Below are 22,681 nucleotides of genomic sequence, written 5' to 3' on the forward strand. Positions count from 1 at the left end.
CACATAGGTGTGGAGTTTGTGATCAATGCCCGTGGGTAAGGGAGGGCAACACTCTTCCCCTGCCACGTGGAGGAACCTTAAGGCCTAAATTCTCAGCTACATGTCAGACCGAGGGGGTTGTTTACCTAGCCACATGTAGATGTGGAGCTTTCTATATAGGGAAAACAAAAAGAAAATTTTGGCAAAGGATATACGACCATCTGTATTATCTAGAAGTAGGACTTATATTTACCCCTATATGCAAACATGTTGGTCTCAACCACAGTTTCGACCCCCATATGGTCTCCTTCTCGGTCTTAGAAGTGATAAACAGCAACCCACGAGGTGGCAATACCGACAAGATCATCCTCCAGAGGGAGGCAAAATGGATCTTTAACCAACAGGCCACAAAATGGCCGGGTTTGAACACAGCAGTGTCATATAAACCATTTCTCTGAATATATTTCCTGAAATATCCTCCTCTATATGAAATATCTAATTTTCCTTCTTTTCCCTTTCCCTTTTCTCCCCCCCCCCTTTTTTTTTTTTTTTTTTTTTTTTTTTTTTTTTCCTCATTTATTACAAGTCTACCCAAAAAAATAACGTGGGTTATACTCACACGTCCTTTAATGTTTTAATGGTTAATCATTAATATTTATTATTTAATTTTTTTTTTTTTTTTTTTTTTTTTTTCCTTCTAACATTTTTGGTTTAGTTAGCAAAATATCTTTTGCTAATAGTTTATAATTATGGTCTCAATTATTGGTATATCATGAATGAGAGATATTCCTCTTGCCAACTCAGCATATAGGGATTAACAACGTTTATTTAGTTGGTCCCTTGTAAGCAGTTTTTTTTTCTCTGTTGTCTAGTAATGTGGGATTTATTAACAACCTATTATGTGTTTTTTTTCTCTATTTTGTTTTATAGGGTTCTGCTGATGTCGGGTTGTCCCAATGTGAGCCCGGTCGTTTATGAGCTTTCCCCACATTGGGTGGATTCGGGCGCAAAGCAGAGGAGATACGCCCCCCCACGGGCGTTTGCTCCTCTCCCAATAATGGGATTAGTGCGCACCGCCTCCCTGGCTGCAGTACCATCTTTTGCCACTCCGGTAGTGACGCAGATGCATTGCGCCCGCACCGGAAGTGACGTTATGACGCTGCTAGCGTCGCATTTCCGGTGGGATCTCTTCCTATTTAACAGCCCACGAGGCGAGCACGCCGATAGCAGCGGCAAACTGTGCCGCAGGCATCGGCACTCGGACCTCCATGCGGTATCTACCTCTGATATAGGTGAGCAACAACAACAAAGGAACTTTGATTTGCTACATAGTAATCCCTTTCTTTTTGGCTGTTTAGCCACAATATTTTCCTAATATTGTTCTCCTTTTTTTTTTTTTTTTTTTTTTTTTTTTATATTTTGTTCCTATACCAGCTTTGCAGAGCTATCTGGGCTGATACATTTTACCCTTTACTACCGTGCCAATTTTTGTCAGCACCTCCATATTAATATATGGGGGGCATCCATCTGCACTGAATAATGAGATAAATAATCATTGGGGTATACTTGGAAGAGGTCCGATCCACCCTATATCATCAGAGGGACCCTGATCCCTCTGTAGGATTTGTTGGAGGAAGGCTCTGTTTGTCCCGGCTCGCATTGGACGATTTGGGCATCTTGAACCCCTTTTCCCAGCTAACCTACAATATGACCTAGGTGAGCAAGTTAACATATTAATATATCCTTGTATACCTGCCTTGATACTAACTGTCAAAGGCATAGTTTGTTGACTATATGTACACATGATGTGTTCCTTTATAATTTTTGTTTTTTCTTCTTTTCTGTTAATATCTACATCAGAGGCCATTGTTGCCTAGAACTTTTTTGGTTCCTGAAGAAGCTAATTGTTTCAATCAGGCGAAACGCGTCGAACCAACCATAGCCACATCTCAATGTTACTACATGGATAAGTCAAGTTTGTGATACATATGCCAAATATGTCCATGTATTTTTGTGTATGTTTTTAATGATGTATTGTCTTTTTGAATAAAATATTATATTTTTAATCCCTTTGTTGTTCACTACTATACCAGCCCTTCAAAGTCCATTTCCCCCTCCTACTGGGAGTATCACCTGGGCCTCTATCCCACAACCCGGTGATTGCATGGTAATTCCATCTCCCTGTTCCCTACTCTTCGATATATATATATATATATATATATATTCTGCTATAAAACATATCCAAAAAAAAAATATATATATATATAATAATAATATATATATATATATATATATATATATATATATATATATATATATTCTGCTATAAAACATATCCAAAAAAAAAAAAAAAATCTAATTTCTTCATCAATTTAGGCCAATATGGTCCACTGTGTTTTATGAAGTCCAAAGCCAGCGTAGCCTTCTAGCAGGTGGGATTTGATCACATCCACATTTTTTTTTTTTTTTTTGTGCCATTAACAAAATAAGACCGACAATTTAAAATAAATAAATAAATAAATAATAATAATAATATATATATATATATATATATATATATATATATATATATATATTCTGCTATAAAACATATCCAATAAAAAAAAAAAAATCGAATTTCTTCATCAATTTAGGCCAATATGTATTCTGCTACATTTCTGGTAAGAAAAATTAATAAATCCCAGTAAGCTTATCTTAATTAGTTGACGCTAAAGTTATCGCGTCTACAAACTATGGGATATATATATACTAGTTTTTTTTTTTTTTTTAAAGTAACGGCGGCGATCAGCGACTTATAGCGGGACTGGGATATTGTGGCGGACATCCTGACACTTTTTGGGGGACCAGTGACACTAATACAGTGATCAGTGCTAAAAAACATATATGCACTGTCACTGTACTAATGACACTGGCTGGGAAGAGGTTAACATACTAGGGGTGATCAAAGGGTTAACTGTGTGCCTAGCCGGTGTTTGTGCGTGTACTCAGGCCCGGGAAAAGGGGTGGACAGGAGGGGCGCCATGGGGATTTTGGTGGAGTGTGCTAGAATTGGTGATCAGGAGGGGGGGGGGGGGGTTTATTAGGTGAGAAGATTTATGTTAAGAAGGGGGATTTGTGTTAGGATGGGGGGGGGGGGGCGATTTGTTCTGAGACGGGGGGATTTGGAGGTGGAGGGGATTTATGCTCAGAGGGGAAATTTGAGGAGTAAAGGAATAGTGTTGGGGGGGGGGGGGGTTGAGGAGGGAGGATAAAGGGAATTTATCCTTAGGGGGTAAGTGTGAAGATCAGGGCTCAATTTTCTTTTGGGAGGAGAGAGAGGATTTTTGCTGACACCTAATGCTCATCCATTTTGGGGTGTGTGTGTGTGTGTGGGGGGGGGGGGGGGGTGCCATTTGGCTACTTTGCTCTCACGCTCTGGGCCCTAGATGACCCCCCAAATAAATCCCCCTGGCTACAATAAAAAACCCCACACAACAAAATACCCCCCAGTAACAATACTGTAGATCCACCACAGCAACCACAGACCCCAACAGAAACAATAGATCTGCCAGAAGCCAGCATAGATAGACCCTTTCCTCAACAGTAGATCTCTCCCATCAACAACTTCCCCCACCCACCCAGCAACAAAAAATCCACCAAGCAATAAAATAGGTCCGCTGCAGCCAGCAAAAGTAGACCCCCCTCAAGCAATAATAAACCAATCCCAGCAACGATAACCCCCTCAGGACCAGGGGCAATAGATCCCACCAGCAGCAATAGATAACCCCAGCAACAATAGATCCCCCAGCAACAATAGAACCCCCCTGCAGCAATAGAAACCCCCAGTAATATTAAAACCCCCTACAACAAAATACCCCCCAGCAACAATAGACTCCAACAGAAACAATAGGTCTCCCAGAAGCCAGTATAAATAGATCCTTTCCTCAACAGTAGATCTTTCCCATAAACAACTGCCCCCACCCACCCAGCAACAAAAAATCCAAAAAGCAATAAAATAGGTCCACTGCAGCCAGCTAAAGTAGACCCCCTCAATCAATAATAAACCAATCCCAGCAACAATAACCCCCCAGCAGCAATAGATTCCCCCAGCAACAATAGAACCCCCCCTGCAGCAATAGAAACCCCCAGTAATATTAAAAACCCCCACATTAAAATACCCCCCCCAGCAACCATACTGTAGATCCACCTCAGCAACCATAGACCCCAACAGAAACAATAGATCTGCCAGAAGCCAACATAAATAGACCCTTTCCTCAATAGTAGATATCTCCCATCAACAACTGCCCCCCCCCCCCACCTAGCAACAAAAAATCCTCCCGAGCAACAATAGATTCTCCTCACCGGCATCAATAGACCTCCCAGCAACAACAGATCCTCCAGCAGTAATAGATCCCCCAGCACCCCTTGGCATTATATACATCCAGTGCTGGAGGTGCCGGACTGGGCCCCCCCCCCCCGCAATCCCACTGAAAAAAAGCCCTGGGGGGAGGACTGAACTCCTGTGGGAATGACGTCATCTTGGCCACTGATTGGTACCCAGAGGCCTCCTTGTTGAAGATGTCAGGGGCAGGGGGGAAGCTGCGGGACACCACAGTGCTGGAGAGAAGGTGAGTATAGTTCCGCTTTACCCAGTGCCTTGTGTTATAATAATGCAAGGCACCCCCCCCCCCCACTCCGAGCACAACACTGGTTCAGGCGGGCAGCCAAAGCAGGTGGTTGATCTGCAATTTTACTGCCCACCTAAAGAATTATATGATGGACATTCAAGTCTGTACACATTGATTTGCATCAGGGTGCAACAAATTAGACCTCCCAATGTCTCCCCGTGCACCAATGCAGCTAATCATGCAATGATTGTGCAGGATTAGCTGGTTCCCCCGGTTGCAGCAGGCAGGGAATAATAGTTCTGAAGCTGGAATTGCTCAGAGCGGAGTGCGCCTGACTTTATAAACCGCCAAGGAGATCGGTGAAGAGATGTTCTCTGATCTCCTCCTGAGGTCACTGGTTGTGGTCTCCGGTCCTGGGAGGGGTTCGGTGTTTGTGTGTGGTGGTGGTGGGTGGGGGGGGTGATATGACCACTCGGATCACTTTAGGGCTCTTTCACACGGGCGATCCGATCTGATCCGCCTGTCAGTTTTTTAGGCGGATCTGATCGGATCCTCCATGCAGCTCTATGGGGCAGCGGGTGTCAGCGGAGACACCTCCGCTGACACCCGCTGCCATCCGTATCCGATCCTGTGCTTGAAATCCGGACGGATGGAAACCCTATTTTTCCATCCGTTCAGGGATCGGATCGGATGGGATCGGATGAGAGCGGACAGGCGGTCCGCTCTCATCCGATTCCCCATAGAGAGCAGCGGGGGCTCTGACACCTCCCTCTCCACACTGTGTGCAGAGACGAAGCTATCATGAGCCCGCCTCTGTAGGCGGATCCGTGCTGCTCAGCGAGGATCGATCCGCCGATCCCCGCTGAGCCGGCGGATGACAGCTCCGTCTCCGCTTGCAGTGCGGAGAGGGAGGTGTCACAGCCCCCGCTGCTCTCTAATGCGGATGAGAGCGGACAGGCGGTCCGCTCTCATCCGATCCCATCCGATCCGATCCCCAGGACGGATAGAAAATAGGGTTTCCATCCGTCCAGATTTCACGGACAGGATCGGATACGGATGGCAGCGGGTGTCAGGGGACATGTCACCGCTGACACCCGCTGCTCCATAGAGCTGAATTGGGCATCCGATCAGATCCGCCTAAAAAACTGACAGGCGGATCTGATCGGAACGCCCGTGTGAAAGGACCCAAGTGGATGAAAAACTGATAAGAAACTGATACATAACTGATGTAAAACTGATGAGAAACTAATAAAAATAATAAAATAAAATGTGTTCCCATCACTTCTTTATTAACCCCTCGTTAACCCTAATCATTATTGGATTAAAATGGATTCCTATGTAACCTTTTATTAACCCTAATCAGACTTTATTAAACCCAGCCTCCTTTTCTGCAGATGTTTTTTTATTTTAATTTTTGTGTGCTATTTTTTTTTGTTTTTTATCTTTCAGTGTTGCATAAGGAAAAAAAACTGCGCAAAACAGAAAAAAATAACTTTAAATAAGCAATAAAATAAAATGTGTTCCCATCACTTCTTTATTAACCCCTCGTTAACCCTAATCATTATTGGATTAAAGTGGATTCCTATGTAACCCTTTATTAACCAATTAAGACCTCCTTTTATACAGAATTATTTTTGTGTGCTATTTTTTTTTTTTTTTGTTTGTTTTATTTTTCAGTGTTGCATAAGGAAAAAAACTGTGCAAAACAGAAAAAAATAATTTTAAAATAAACAATAAAATAAAATGTTTTACCATCACTTCTTTATTAACCCCTCGTTAACCCTAATCAGTATTGGATTAAAATGGATTCCTATGTAACCCTTTATTAACCCTAATCAGACCTTATTAACTCAGCCTCCTTTTAGACATTATTTTTCTGCAGATTTTTTTTTTTTTGTGTGCTATTTTCCGTTTTTGTTTTATTTTTCAGTGTTGCATAAGGAAAAAACTGCACAAAACAGAAAAAAAATAACTTTAAATTAAGCAATAAAATAAAAAGTAATCCTATCACTCCCATCACAATTATTTTAATATTGTATTTAGATTACCTCCCCCTCCCTTTTAGATTGTAAGCTCCATGATCATGGCCCTCCTTCTCCTTCTGTATTGAACAGTATTGTAATTGTATCATCCTCCTCTTCATTGTAAAGCGCTGCGTAAATTGTTGGCGCTATATAAATCCTAATAACTCCTTGCTATTTTTTTTCGGATGTTTTTTTTTTTTTTGCATTTCTTTTTTTTCACCATGAATATTTATAATTTTTTAATACCATGAATATTTATAATTTTTTAATGTCTTATAAAAAAAGATGTGAAAAATTATTTTTCATCCAATTGTGCTCCTATGTAACCCTGTATTAACTCTACTCAGTGCTAATTAACACCTTCCTACCATTAGCTATTTTTCAGCTGATTTTTTTTTTTTTTTTAATTATTTCTAAAATAATGATAGAAAAAAAAAGCCTTAGATAAAATGTATTCCTTGTAACCCTTTATTAACCCTAATCAGCCCTAAATATAATTTTTCTTCTCTTAGATATTATTTTCCAGTTTATTACATAATTATTAAATACTTAATGTATCTCTTTTCTTTTTTTACCATTATTTAATGTCTGTTTTTCATTTTATTTTTCATACAAAAGGCACACAATTAAACAGAAATTAAATAAAATATGTTCCAATTTCTTCTTTATTAACCGTTAGCAACCCTGATCAACCCTAATTTTCTCCTTCATCTCCATAACAATTATTTTCTGTTTTTTTTTTTATTTCTATTTTTTAGCATTTTTTTAAATATAAATGTGCAAAAAAAAATAATATTAATAAAAGGTGTTCTCCTTCTATTTATTAAATAAAATATGTTCCAATTACTTCTTTAGTAACCCTTAGTAGCCCTGATCAACCCTAATTTTCTCCTTCATCTCCATAACAATTATTTTATGGTTTTTTTTTTTATTTCTATTTTTTTAGCATTTTTTTTAATATAAATGTGCAAAAAAAAAATATTAATAGAAGATGTTCTTATTAATCCTCCTATTTAATAAATAAAATATGTTCCAATTACTTATTAACCCTTAGTAGCCCCGATCAACCCTAATTTTCTCCTTCATCTCCATAACAATTATTTTCTGTTTTTTTTTATTTCTATTTTTTAGCTATTCTTTTACTATAAATGTGCAAAAAAAAAAAAATATTAATAAAAGGTGTTTTATTTTCTGTTTTTTTTTTTATTTCTATTTTTTAGTATTTGTTATAATATAAATGTGCAAAAAAAATACTAATAAAAGTGTTCTTATTAATCCTTTTATTTATTAAATAAAATATGTTCCAATTATTTCTTTATTAACCCTTAGTAGCCCTGATCAACCCTAATTTTCTCCTTCATCTCCATAACAATTATTTTCTGTTTTTTTTTTTTATTTCTATTTTTTAGAATTTTTTTAATATAAATGTGCAAAAAAAAAAAAAAAATTAATAAAAGGTGTTCTTATTAATCCTTCTATTTATTAAATGAAATATGTTCCAATTTCTTCTTTATTAACCATTAGCAACCCCGATCAACCCTAATTTTCTCCTTCATCTCCATAACAATTATTTTCTGTTTTTTTTTTTTTTTTATTTCTATTTTTTAGCATTTTTTTTAAATATAAATGTGCAAAAAAAAAAATATTAATGAAAGGTGTTCTTATTAATCCTTCTATTTATTAAATAAAATATGTTCCAATTACTTCTTTATTAACCCTTAGTGGTAATCCCGATCAACCCCAATTGTTTCCTTTATCTCCATAACAATTATTTTAAGTTTTTTTTTTAATTTCTATTTTTATCATTATTTTTTTAATATAAATGTGCAAAAATAAAAAATATATAATAATAAAAAAGGTGTTCTTATTAACCCTCAGTTAACCCTAATCAGACATAATTATGTTATTTAATTCTCTGTTTATTTTTTCATCTCTATTTTTACCAATATTTAATGTTTTTGCTTATTTTTTTTAATTATCAATACTTTGTCAGACTTAATTAATTCTTTTAGCTATTATATTTATTTTTTTCTCTCTTTTTTAACATTTGTTTTTTTTTTTCTTTAAAAATGTGAAAAATTAAAATGTGTTCCGATTTTTAGCCTTTTAGTTACCTCTAAATATTTCCTTCCTCCCCTCAGCAATTATTGTTTATTTATTTATTTTTTTAATTTTTATTCATAGTTGCATTAAAAAAAATGCAAAAAAAATTGTTTTAAAATTTGAAATGTATTTTTTTTTTTTTTTTTTTTAGTTTTCTAAACTCAGGCTAGAAGAAAGAAATAAATGTTATTGTATAAAATTTCATTGAATTTTTATTATTATTTTTATATTTTGGCAGAGTGTGACGTATTACCTCTCTTTCTCTTACACATAAGGTGAGGTCTCGGGGCTCTATCTCTGGGGGGAGGGGACACACTTCGGTGTCATCGAGCCGGGAATCAGCCCGGGATTCAATCCACCGTCTCCCGCCTCCCTTCCCGCCTCTCTCCTCTCCCGCCGCCTCCGGCCGCCAATCCCGCCCCGGCTCCGCCCTCACCACCTGTTCGCCACGCGCCATAACCCCGCCCCCCTCTGCGGCCGCCTTCTTCACACGTCCGTCATTCTATAGGTCACGCCCCCTCCCTTCGCTTTCGGTCGCTCTGCTGGAGCTGATTAGCATAAGGCCCGCCCACGTCGCCAGCGTCCTTCCGTATTCCCTTGACGGGTACGTGCTCCGCCCCCTCCCGGCTCCGGTAATGGACTCGGCTGGATGAGGAGAAGAGGGCAGACATGAACTTCTCTGAGGTGTTCAAACTGTCCAATCAGCTGTGCCGGTTCTCCCCCAACGGGAGGTATCTGGTGAGTGTGCCGGGAGGGGATTGGCTGGGCTCGGGGTGAGATATGAGCTCATTCTATAGAGTGGGTGGACAGGGACCTTACTGGGCTTAACTGTCACTTATGACCCTGCAGGCTGGGGGTGACCTATGACCCGGCAGGCTGGGGGTGACCTATGACCCGGCAGGCTGGGGGTGACCTATGACCTGGCAGGCTGGGGGTGACCTATGACCCGGCAGGCTGGGGGTGACCTATGACCTGGCAGGCTGGGGGTGACCTATGACCTGGCAGGCTGGGGGTGACCTATGACCTGGCAGGCTGGGGGTGACCTATGACCCGGCAGGTTGGGGGTGACCTATGACCCGGCAGGCTGGGGGTGACCTATGACCTGGCAGGCTGGGGGTGACCTATGACCCGGCAGGTTGGGGGTGACCTATGACCCGGCAGGCTGGGGGTGACCTATGACCTGGCAGGCTGGGGGTGACCTCCTGCGCTGCCCCCGGAGTGTACATAGTGCAGTCACCTGTAGATGGAGGGGGGTGTATGTGAGTGCGGAGGAGGGTGTCACCCCCGGGGGGCGCTCTGGGATGTGGTGATGTATGTTATTCATTGTGAGCGGCTCCCCGCTGTCTCTGCATGGATAATAATGGTGCCTGGCTCTCTTATTGTGTGTTTTGAACAGGCCTAGCAACCAGTGATGCTGGGAGGCTGATGCTGTCCTAGTGACCAGTGGTACTGTGAGGCTGACAGCATCCTAGCGACTGATGATGCTGGGAGGCCAGTGGTGTCCCTAGCAACCTGTGAGGCTGATGGCATCCCAGCAACCAGTGCTGCTGGTAAGTCAACATTGTCATAGCAACCAGTGATGCTGTGAGGCTGACAGCATCCTAGGGACTGGTGATGCTGGAAGGCCAGTAGTGTACTAGCAACCAGTAATGCTGTAAGGCTGACAGTATCCTAGCAACCAGTGATGCTGTGAGGCTGACGGCGTTCTAGCAACCAGTGCTGCTGGTAAGCCAGTGGTGTCATAGCAACCAGTGGTGCTGTGAGGCTGACAGTATCCTAGTAGCCTGTGAGACTGACAAGTGTCCTAGCAACCAGTGATGCTGTGAGGTTATTAACATCCTAGCGACTGGTGATGCTGCCAGGCCAGTGGAGTCCTAGCAACCAGTGATGCTGACAGTGTCCTAGCAACCAGTGATGCTTTGAGGCTGACGGCGTTATAGCAACCAGTGCTGCTGGTAAGCCAGTGTTGTCATAGCAACCAGTGATGCTGTGAGGCTTGGCTGACAGCATCCTAGCAACTGGTGATGCTGGAAGGCCAGTGGTGTCCTAGCAGCCAGTGGTACTGTTAGGCTGAGAGTATCCTAGTAGCCAGTGATGCTGTGAGGCTGACAAGTGTACTAGCAACCAGTGATGCTTTGAGGCTGACGGCATTCTAGCAACCAGTGCTGCTAGTAAGCCAGTGGTGTCATAGCAACCAGTGATGCTGTGAGGCTATCAACATCCTAGCGACTGGTGATGCTGCCAGGCCAGTGGAGTCCTAGCGACCAGTGATGCTTTGAGGCTGATGGCGTTCTAGCAACCAGTGCTGCTGGTAAGCCAGTGGTGTCATAGCAACCAGTGAGGCTGATGGCGTTCTAGCAACCAGTGCTGCTGGTAAGCCAATGGTGTCATTGCAACCAGTGATGCTGTGAGGCTATCAACATCCTAGCGACTGGTGATGCTGCAAGGCCAGTGGAGTCCTAGCAACCAGTGATGCTGACAGTGTCCTAGCAACCAGTGATGCTGTGAGGCTGATGGCGTTCTAGCAACCAGTGCTGCTAGTAAGCCAGTGGTGTCATAGCAACCAGTGATGCTGTGAGGCTATCAACATCCTAGCGACTGGTGATGCTGCCAGGCCAGTGGAGTCCTAGCGACCAGTGATGCTTTGAGGCTGATGGCGTTCTAGCACCAGTGCTGCTGGTAAGCCAGTGGTGTCATAGCAACTAGTGATGATGGAAGGCCAGTGTTGTCCTAGCAACCAGTGATGCTGTGAGGCTGACAGTGTTCTAGCATCCAGTGCTGCTTGTAAGCCAGTGTTGTCCTAGCAGCCAGTGAAGCTGTGAGGCTGATGGAGTCCTAGCAGCCAGTGAAGCTGTGAGGCTGACGGGGTCCTAGCAGCCAGTGATGCTGACGGTGTCCCTGCAACCAGGGATACTGTGAAGCTGATAGCATCCTAGCGACTAGTGATGCTGTAAGGCTAATAGTGTCCTAGCGACTAGTGATGCTGGGAGGCTAATAGTGTCCTAGCGACTAGTGATGCTGGGAGGCCAGTGGCGCCCTAGCTACCAATGATGCTGTAAGGCTGACGGCGTCCTGGCGTTTTTTAGCTCAGAACTGGCAGTATTTTTTTTTTTTAGTTCATTTGTTTCAACCATTGTCAGGAAAGTGCTGTAAATAAAACGTACCGGTATCACTGACACTGACACAATGTTTTCATGACACTGACACAAAAATTAAGTGCAGCAAATGGATTATCCAATCACATTCAGCCTGACTCTGCCGCTCACCAGCAGCACCACCAAAATCCCCGTGGATGTAAATCTGAGATCCGTTAAAGCCTGACTCTGGAAAGTATTATAATAATTAAATCCTCTGCCCTCCTCCCCATCCCCCCTGTGATGTCATTGGCCCCTTCTCTCCATCTCATCCAATCAGAGATCACCTTGTATTCATTGATAAAAACACAGAGAACAAGACAGGAAGTCGCTCCAGTCTGGCCATGCAGGAAAGCTCTTACAGTATGTAGATCAGACAATCGCTGTGAGTTTCGAACTCCCCCCCCCCCCCCCCCCCGCAGCCCTCCAGACGTGACATATGTGATAGGCTGGCCCAATATACATTTTAAAAATAGATTATTCCTGGAGTTCAGTAGTAAAGGTGGAGAGTCCTGACCCTCCTACTCAGGAATTGTCTGTCCCGGTGTAATGAAATAATCCACTCATCGTTCTCCTCCTCCTCCTCCGCAGGCCTCCTGTGTGCAGTACAGACTCGTCATCCGGGATGTCAGCACCCTGCAGATTCTACAGCTCTACACCTGTGTGGACCAGATCCAGCATGTGGAGTGGTCTTCAGACTCCATGTTCATCCTATGTGCCATGTACAAGAGGGGGATGGTACAGGTAGGTTATTGGTGATGTCTCTCCAACTGTTGTAGGACTACAAATACTGCCCGGGGTTGCTACTGGGAAGAAACAAGATCATCCTTTATGCATGCAAAAGTTAAGACGCCCTCGAGATAAGATAAGTTTCTATAATGGAGGGAGGAGGTGTTATCTCCTCACACTGGCTGTCAGGGTGTGTTGCACTGCAGCAGAGTGGGAAAGTGAAGCAGTCCAACGAGCGCACAGAAGGAAAATCTGCAGCAGGAAAGTGGACAACCATAAAAAGCGGATGGCATTTCTAGCCTTCATGGGTCCCCCCCCCCCCCCAGCTGTTGTAGAGTTATAAGTCCCATCATACCTCTGCCTTTGGGAGTCATGAACACCCCCCCCCCCCCCCAGAGCTGCACAGTTAATCGTTAAAAAATCGCATTCAACTCTCGATTCAACTCCCCTCACAATCTTAATCCAGCATTTCCATGATCCATAAAGTGCAGAACCGTTTTCTGCTCACTCACAGCTGTCAAAAAAAAAGAAAAAAGAGTCTTGGCAAATGTTTATAAACATTGCTCAGTGCTAAGAGAGAACTATAAACAATGTATCATTTGGTTCTTTTAGAGCCCATTCACATCGAGGCGACACGACTTCGGGGGGGCGGCCTGTGAAGTCGCGGTGCACCGCTGTGCACCACGACTTTGGCGTGACCCACAGAGACTTCACATAATGGAAGTCTATGCAAGTCGCTCCGAGGTCGCCCCAAAGTAGTACAGGACCCTTTTTCTAAGTCGGAGCGACTTGTGTCGCTCCTATTAGAACGGGTCCTGTACTAATCAATGGCAGGCGACCGACCGCGACTTGTCAGGCTGACAAGTCGCGCTAATGTGAATGGGCTCTAAGAATCAAAGGGATGAACTTCGGTCTATAAATGAGGTCAGTTTAACCACTTACCGCATACTGACGTAGGGCTACGTCGCTAAACTTTGCGGGGTTATACCGGGATGATGCCTCTAGCTAGAGGCATCATCCCGGTACCGTGGTTTAGAGCCGACGGTTGGCTTTCCGTCGGTACCGACCGATGCGGCTCCCCCCCCCACCCTCCCGCCGCCTTCCGTGGCTTTGCTCGGGGCTCCCGAGCCGCTCCATCGGTACCCGGGGGGGGGGCGGGAGGGGATGCCCCCCCCCCTCCCGCCGCCTTCCGTGGCTTTGCTCGGGGCTCCCGAGCCGCTCCATCGGTACCCGGGGGGGGGCGGGAGGGGATGCCCCCCCCCCTCCCGCCGCCTTCCGTGGCTTTGCTCGGGCTCCCGTCCCACCTGTTATTATAAATGACCTTTCCTTTTCAAATCTGCAGCTGTTGTAATTTTCTGAAAATGCAATACAATATGGCCGCCTGGAGCTGTTCTGTACACAGAATGTGCACTGACCACACCCCCAGAAACATCATTTCCTGCTTGTGTGATTGGCTCACCAATTTTCCCAGAAGTCTGCACTAAGATACAAGTCAGATTTCTGGCATCCCCTGCAGCAAAAATGTCATTTTTGGTGAGATCCTCCCAATAGGAACACGTCTAAAGGGATGCAGGGACCACAGATTTCCTCATTAGAGCCATGCAGCTGCCACTGCTGATAGATAATTATGAAACCACTCCCATTTGACCCACTCAGCACAGAGGAACAAACAATGATTTCTTCAGAATAACAAAAGGTAGAAATCTGCAACAAAGTTTGTTACAATTCTTGCAATGTACAGAGATCACCCAGAGGGGAATGTTTTTTTTTTTTTTTTTTCTCAGCAAAAGTGGAGTTGCGCTTTAAAGACTAAGCCTATATCTGACAGTTGTTGCTTAGAAGTTAAAATCTGTATTTTTTGCTAGAAAATTACTTAGAACCCCCAAACATTTTATTTATTTATTTAAATATATTTTAGCAGAGACCCTAGAACTCGCAGGGGAACTGGCGGCCCTCCCAGCTGTTGCAGAACTACAAGTTCCATCATGCCTCTGCCTGTAGGAGTCATGCTTGTAATTAATGCCTCATGGGACTTGTAGTTCCACAACAGCTGGAGGGCCACCAGTTTGACACCTAAGCGCCTAGAGAATAAAATGGCAGCCGTTGGAATATTTTATGTCACGCTGTATTTGCTCAGCAGTCTTTCAAACGCTGTGTTTTGGGAAAAAATACACTTTGATATAAAAAAAAAAATCTAAACAGCAAAGTTAGCCCAATTTTGTTTGTATAATGTGAAAGATGATGTTTTGCCGAGAATCGTGATCTCTTTATTCTAAGCAAAAAAAAATTGTGATTTTCATTTTATCCAGAATCGTGCAGCTCTCCACCCCCCCCCCTCCTCCTGACCAGGCCATTTTTATGCGATGAAAATACAAAGCAAAGAAAAGGGCGCACCAGCCTAGCGCATTATCCTCAGCGAGTTTATTAGATAAAAATTAAAATCAGCTACTCACAAACAATCGTGAAATTCAGGCACATCAATTCCATAAATCTGCCTCATACCAGAGGACCAACGTCTTTACTGGAAGCAGAGGGCTGACGCGTTTCGAGGCCGTGCCTCTTCCTCAGAGCCTGGAGGCCATGGTCAAGTCCGTAGTTTAAATATGGTATGGAAGACCAGGCCTCCACATGGCCCTTGGGGATGTGTGAGGAGATATCGCCCAAGTGGGCGTGGTTACACAGCTAATTGCCCAAAACCATGTGCATTTTTATGCGATACGGCACTGTTACTTTAACTGACAAATGCGTGGGTGTGCGACGTTGTACCCAAATTAAATGTATGTCCTTCTTTTTCCCCACAAATATTTTTTTTTTTTTTTTTTCTTTTCGTGGTATTTGATCACCTCTGCATTTTTTTTTTTATTTTTTGCGCTATAAACAAAAAGATTTTTAAAAAAATCCACAATATTTTTTACTCTCTGGTATAACACATATCCAATAAAAAAATGATAAAAATCTAATTTCTTTCAATTCAGGTCAATATGTATTCTGCTACATATTTTTGGTAAAATATATCCCAATAAGCGTATATTGATTGGTTTGTGCAAAGGTTATAGCGTCTACAAACTAGGAATTATTATTTTATTTTTAAACTAGTATGGCGGCGTTTAGCGACTTATAGCAATACTGTGATATTTCAGCAGACAGTCAGACACTGACACTTTTTGGGGATCAGTGACACTAATACATTGATCAGTGCTAAAAATATACACCATCACTGTACTAATGACACTGGCTGGGAAGAGGTTAACATCAGAGGCGATCAAAGGGTTAATTGTGTGCCTAGCCAGTGTTTTTTTTTTTTTTTTTTACAGTACAGTGTAGGAGGGGCTTTTACTAGGGGGAGGCATGGATCCATGTCTCTGCTTTGCAGGAACACCGGATCAGTGCCTTCCCTACTGACAGAACTGTAATCTGCCTCTGTGCTGGATGATCGGCAGGTGCCAGTGGACATTGAGTTTGTGGTACCCCCAGATCAGCTGTACAATAACAGCGAGAGCGGGCCGGTGGCGTGCATGTGCGCCCCAAACCAGAAGTGTCAGATCACGTACTAGGTATGTGATCAGGTGCAGCAGTGCCACCTTGCCGCCGTATGTTTGTTATACAGTCAGCAATCCTAATCGATATACAGCTGTCACATGACCCAGCTCTCTCCTGGCCTATCTGCAGGGAAACATAAGCTTGAGAAGCTTCTAGTCTTCTGCTGCTGGTCACATGTTCAAAAAATACCACAAAAAACAAAACACAGAGTAAAAATAATTTTTATCATTAAACGGTTTTAAAGCGGTAGTATAGTCCTTTTGTTTACTTTTACCTACAGGTAAGCCTGTAATGCGGCCTATAATAAGGCTTACCTGTAGGTACAATTAATATCTCTTAAACCTGCATGGTTTAGGAGATATTTGCACTGCATGCAGCCGCTGACGCTAGCGGTGAATGCGCTCTGAAGGTCCGACCTTCAGAGTTCCTTGCCGGAAAGTTAATCCCCCGCGTGCATGCGCGGGAGTGACGTCATCGCGGCTCCGGCCACTCACAGCGCTGGAGCCGCCGAACCCAGAAGAGATGCCGAGGGATCATGTCCGCTCCCACAGCGGTGTCCGGGGGTACATGTCGGGGCTTCGTTTTAAGGAAAGTATTTCATAATGAGCTAGTATGCAATGCACACTAGCTCATTATGCCTTTTGTCTTGCAGGTTTTTTTTTTTTTTTTTTTAAGTATACAACCGCTTTAAATTGTCATACAAATATATATTTGAAATCAAATCATCGTTAGTTTTTTGGCAATACCATGGTGTGGTTGAATTCCTGCCAGTCAGAGGCTGTGTCACGCTCCTCTAGCCTGTGTCTTAGAATAAGAGGGAGGTGAAGCCTCCATCAATCTACATGTATCCCACCCCCATTGTGCTTAGCTGGTTAGTGGGCATGGAGGAGGAGGAGGGAGGGAGTGGGCTGTCATTTACCACTATGTATATATTCCCATGTGTGACTATGGTCACATGGGTGGCTCAGATGTGACATGGAGGAAATGCTCAGCATAGAAACTTGCTGAAAACTGAGCGTGGGCAGAGTTGCCAACACTGCTCTGTAAAATCCCCAACTGCATTGGTCACATGGACAGAAGGGGGAGAGAGAGAGCAGCAGGATCAACCCAGGTTTTTTGCAGAATACAGAAAATGAATCTCATAGTGACTGAGTGAGTATGAACAGCATGTAATACACCGTTTATTGATTAGTATTTTACGTGGGTTTAGTGACACTTTAAGCCAGCCATAGAGGGATCAAAATTTGGCTGGTTAAGCAGGACCCAGACAAATTTTGAACCATGTATGGGCAGGCTGGTTGTACTGAAGTCGATCAACTTCACTACAACCAGCCTGTCAGGTTTTTTTTCATTAAAACACTGCTGGTGTTATAGCAGCCAGCAGTGATCATTGTAATCTGACAGCTGGGAAACCTCCTGCTGTTAGAATACAAAAAAACCTGCAGGATGGATTCCGTGTTAATGGAGAAATCGCGCAGTTTTCTTTCTGGCAGCCCATGGTTGTGGGAAAGTAAATTGCTTAACAGATTGCCGACCGCCGCACGACTATTTACGTGAGCGGTCAGCCCCTCACAGGCAAAGCGACGTAGGTCTACGTCGCTAGCCTGTGAGGCTCTAGGAAGCGAGCGTACGCCGCCGAAGGTGCGCTCCCGCTCGCTCACGGACCCCCCCCCCCCTTGCGCGTGTTGTCCGCCGGGCACGCCGGGATCGTCCGTTAGAGCGAGAAAGGCAGGCGGCTAAAGTAAACACAGCCGCCTGTCATTCTCCCCTGTGTAAAAATGGAGATCAGACGGTTCTACTATGTAGGACCGTTGATCACTGTTCTTACACCAGTAGCCATGTCCAATCACAGTTAGAATCACGCCCCTAGGGACACACTTAACCCCCTCCCTCTCCAATAAAATTAACCCCTTCACTGCCAGTGTCATTTTTACAGGAACAGTGAATATGTATAGCACTGATTGCTGCAGTAATGTCACTGGTACCCCCAAAAGTGTCAAAAATGTCAGTCAAGGGTCCGATCTGTCCGCTGCAATGTTGCAGTCCCGCAAAAAAAATCGCAGATCGCCGCCATTACTCGTTAAAAAAAAAAAAAACAAAAATGACAAAAATCTTTCCCTTAGTAAACGCAATAACTTTTGCGCAAACCAATCAAAATACGCTTTTTGCGTTTTTTTTTTTTTTTTTTTTTTTTTTACCAAACATAGGTAACAGAAAACAAATTGGCCTAAAATGTTAAATTTTGATTTTTACATTTTTTTTGGGGGGGAATTTCATATAAAAAAATGTGAAAAATATTGTTATTTTTGCAAAATTGTCGCTCTTTTTTTGTTTATAGCGCATGATCAAAAAATCGCACAGGTGATCAAGTACCACCAAAAGAAAGCTCTGTTTGTGGGAAAAAAAGGATGCCAAATTCGTTTAGGTACGGCGTCGCACAACCGCGCATTTGTCCGTTAAAGTCACACAGCGCCGAATCGCAAAAAGTGGCCCAGACGTAAGACAGCAAAATCCTCCGGTGGTTAAAGGCTAAGTTCACCTTTTGGAACATGCTACACATTCCATCATCTGCAGCCATTCCCCCCTCCCTGTTGGAGTATTGCGGGGGATCCTCTTTTCGCACCCGGTTTCACAATTTGAAAACCACACGCATGCAGTGCTCTGCCCACACCACTTTGTCACTCCTATTCAGTTTCCCTTGAATTAATGCCTACAAAGTGCCATTGCTGGTGATGCCTTGTAGTTCTCAGTGAACTAAAATACTGCTGGTGAGCGCTCTCGTAGTCCATTGATTCTTCCTGCTCTCAGGTAACTGCCTGCCTGCCTGTACAAAGCACCAGCAGACAGCTATGCTGAAAGTCTACAGGAGCCTGAAACTGCACCTGTGATCTGCTGATTGCGGGTGCAATGCTCTGCAGGCTCCTTAGAAGAAAAAAAACTGCATATTTTTTTTTTTTTTTTTTTAGCTGCAAAAAATGTGCATTTATTATCAAGGTCAAATTATCCTTTTAACCGGTTGCCGACCGCTGCAAGTACATATACTGCGGCGGTCAGCCCCGGCCAGGCAAAGTGACGTATATATACGTCACTAGCCTGTCACTTGCTTGTGAGCCAATAGCGCCCGCCCGCCCCGGCTCGTTCCCTTGGAAGTCCATGCGTGTGACTGGAGGACATCGCTGTGGCACTCTGTGGCACTCTATCACTCGCGATCGTCCGCCATGAAGGGAGAAAGGCAGGCGGCTGATGTAAACAAGCCGCCTGTCATTCTCCCCTGTGTAGGAATGGTGATCATACGGTTCTACTATGTAGGACCGTTGATCATTGTTCCTACACCAGTAGCCATGTCCAATCACAGTTAGAATCACGCCCCTAGGGACACGCTTAACCCCTCCTTCCCCAATAAAGTTAACCCCTTCCCTGCCAGTGTCATTTTGCAGTAACAGTGCATATGTATAGCACTGATTACTGTAGTAATGTCACTGGTAACCCCAAAAGTGTCAAAAATGTCAGTCAAGGGTCCGCCGCAATGTCGCAGTACCGCAAATAAAATCGCAGATCGCCGCCATTACGCGTTAAAAAAAAAAACGCCAAAAATGACAATCTTTCCCTTAGTTAGTAAACGCAATAACTTTTGCGCAAACCAATCAAAATACGCTTTTTGCGATTTTTTTTTTTTTTTTTTTTTTTTTTTTTTTTTTTTTTTTTTACCAAACATATGTAGCATAAAACAAATTGGCCAAAAATGTTAAATTTTTATTTTTTATTTTTTTTGGCGAATTTCATATAAAAAATGTGAAAAATATTGTTATTTTTGCAAAATTGACACTCTTTTTTTGTTTATAGCGCAAAAAGTAAAAATCGCACTGGTGATCAAATACCACCAAAAGAAAACTCTGTTTGTGGGAAAAAAAGGACGTCAAATTCGTTTAGGTACAGCGTCGCACGACCGCGCAATTGTCCGTTAAATTCACGCAGTGCCGAATCGCAAAAAAGGCCCTGGTCAGGAAGGGGGTAAAATCTTCCGGGGCTTAAGTGGTTAAGTTAAACAAAAAAAAAACATTTTTACTTCTGTCTGTGTTGCTGTTGGAGAGTTCACTTCCTGTCTGGATTGGCCCTATGCACGCTCTGTGTTTAGCGGCTGGCAGAGGGCACAACAGTATCGCCCAGCCCCTCTGTCGGCAGCCTGTCATAATCTAAGAGAATCTGACAGCTGCTATGGCTGGATGGAGCAACTAGTGGTAGTTCTGTTTAGACCAGTATACTCCCAGGGACAAATGCCCAGAATGCAGACTGCTTACGTTTTGGAAATTCATACCTGGGCACATACCCCGGGCTGCCAGCAGCAGTTTCAAGAATATGTAAGCAGTGTGGATTCGCATAGAAATTGGGACGCCAAAGATTATTTTCATATCTGCTGTGTTGACCTTCTGTGGGTCTACAATGGAGGTGAGCAGGCACTGCACCTGGTGATTTGAGCACAAGAGTGAAGGAGAGGGTATACACCGAGTGATTTTTAGATGCACTTTATTTAAAGCGGAGTTCCGGCCACAAAATCGACATAATCGATTTTGGGTCATCCGCTTGCTTTTGGTCACCTGAAAAAGAAATGGATAGTTACGATTTTTTTTTTGTTTACTTACCTTGTTATTGAAGAAAAATATACTCACCTTACTTCCTCTTCCTCCCTCAGTGGCCGCGGCCCGCGCCATCACTTCCTCTTTGCATTGATTCCTGGGAGCTGAACGTCATCGCTCCCAGGAATCAATGCGCCTGCACCGGCCCCGCTCGTCACTTCCGGTGCGGCGCCTCATTCCCTGCGAAACAGCTTCTGGGCATGCCCAGAAGCTGTGCAGGGATGACGCGACCGCACCGGAAGTGACGATCGGGGCCGGTGCAGGCGCATTCTGGGAGAAGAGGACGCAGAAGAGGACGCGCTGGCTTCAGCTGCCCACATCCGAGATGGCAGCGCTGGAGAAGAAATTTTCAAGGTAAGTATTTTTTCTCAAAGGTAAGTGCGACCCAGGACAGATCGGAGGCTATCCATTGTGGAATGTACTAGCCCTGACACTGTCCCGGGGGTATTTTTATTGAAAAAAAAATTTTGTGGCCGGAACTCCGCTTTAATTAGACGTTGGACTTTTTTTGCACAAACAAAGTTGTTCTTTTTGGATTGCACATCAAGTTATTAGAGATGCTTTTTTCACTGTATGTTTTATATTAATACCTTATTGCTAGATTTGTGTTTGTGTGTTCTTATTAATAGCAGCGCTATCACATATTTACATGTTTTATGATTTGATGTGGGAACACATTTAGATGATAGCAGCAGTTATACACTTATTATATTATTATATTAGGTATTTTGATTTTCTATAGGATACACATTGGTAGCGCACAATTATTTTTGTTTTTCCAAGGGGTTTATAGTTCTTTCCTGAAGCCGGGGGAAGGGAGCATATGAGGTTGTATTAAAGTGCATTTATCCCTTAAGATGATCCTCTGGTCATCCAGCGAGCACACCTGCTCCTCAGTACATGCCAGGAGATCTCACTTACTACTTGTGGGCCAATACGGGGGGAGCGCAGGGTCACTTCTGTCTATCTGTTTTATATGCAGAGGGGAGAATTGCCAAACTGCTTGATTGTTTGAAGTGTGGACACGTGTCTATGAGGCTTTCACCGTGGGAGATTTGTCTTCTCACGAACACACTCACACAAAATGCACAATGTGCATGTAAACGCGTGCCTAACGTGCTTTTATGTTTACAAGCATTTTATTTCATTCCCTGGAAACCACTTGCCAGTCCAGGCCTTTTCTGGCACTTTTTGTTCACATCAGTATTTTTTGCTAGAAAATTACTTGGAACCCCCAACATATTATGTATATGTGTGTGTGTGTGTTTGTGTGTGTGTGTATATACACACATACATAACATACAATTTTTTTTTTTTTGTAGAGACCCTAGAGAATAAAATGGCGATCTTTGCAATATTTTGTCACACAGTATTTGCACAGTGGTTTTTCAAATGAATTTAAAAAAAATACAATTTTATATATATATATATATATTAGATATCTCCCAATTTTTTTGTAAAATATAGAAGATGTTGTTACGCCAAGTAAAGCGATACCTAACGGGTCATGTTTTTAAATTGCGCACGCTCATGGAATGGCGACAAACTACGATACTCAAATCTCCATAGGTTTACGGTTACAGAGGGGATCTAGTGCAATCATTTTTGCTCTCACTATAACGTTCACGGCGATACCTCACATGTGTGATGTGTACACAGTAGGGATCGACCGATTATCGGCAATTCCGATATATCAAGGGCCGATATGCACTTTCCCTGATATATCAGAATTGGCCACCAAGGTGGCTGATATTGCCGATATTTCAGGAAAGTGCTGTACCGGAGTAATGCCTGCAGCTAGAGGCATCACCCCGGTACCATCCATAGCCGACGGTCGGCTGTCTTGTAATGACATCCGATGCGGCTGAGAAGCTGCTCGGCTGTCATTACAAATAGCGGGAGGGGGCATCCGTCCCACTGGGAGACCCGGG

The 22,681-nt window shown here is 43.4% G+C and overlaps 2 protein-coding genes across 2 annotated transcripts in view; one reads left to right on the forward strand and one right to left on the reverse strand.

Moving 5' to 3' along the window:
* TP73 (tumor protein p73) overlaps positions 1 to 22,681 on the reverse strand; it is a gene marked incomplete at its 5' end in the record, with an annotated part of 321,522 nt that overhangs the window by 288,461 nt on the left and 10,380 nt on the right. The window lies entirely within an intron of this gene.
* WRAP73 (WD repeat containing, antisense to TP73) overlaps positions 9,327 to 22,681 on the forward strand; it is a 157,651-nt gene continuing 144,296 nt past the window's right edge. Inside the window, exons 1-2 of the mRNA XM_082273350.1 lie at positions 9,327 to 9,451; positions 12,439 to 12,591. Of these exons, the coding sequence (XP_082129476.1) occupies positions 9,383 to 9,451; positions 12,439 to 12,591 (222 nt within the window). The 5' untranslated portion in view covers positions 9,327 to 9,382. The remainder of the gene's footprint in view (positions 9,452 to 12,438; positions 12,592 to 22,681) is intronic.

The sequence above is a fragment of the Pelophylax lessonae genome, assembly GCF_965119305.1.
Source record: "Pelophylax lessonae genome assembly, chromosome: 12".
Taxonomy (NCBI): domain Eukaryota; kingdom Metazoa; phylum Chordata; class Amphibia; order Anura; family Ranidae; genus Pelophylax; species Pelophylax lessonae.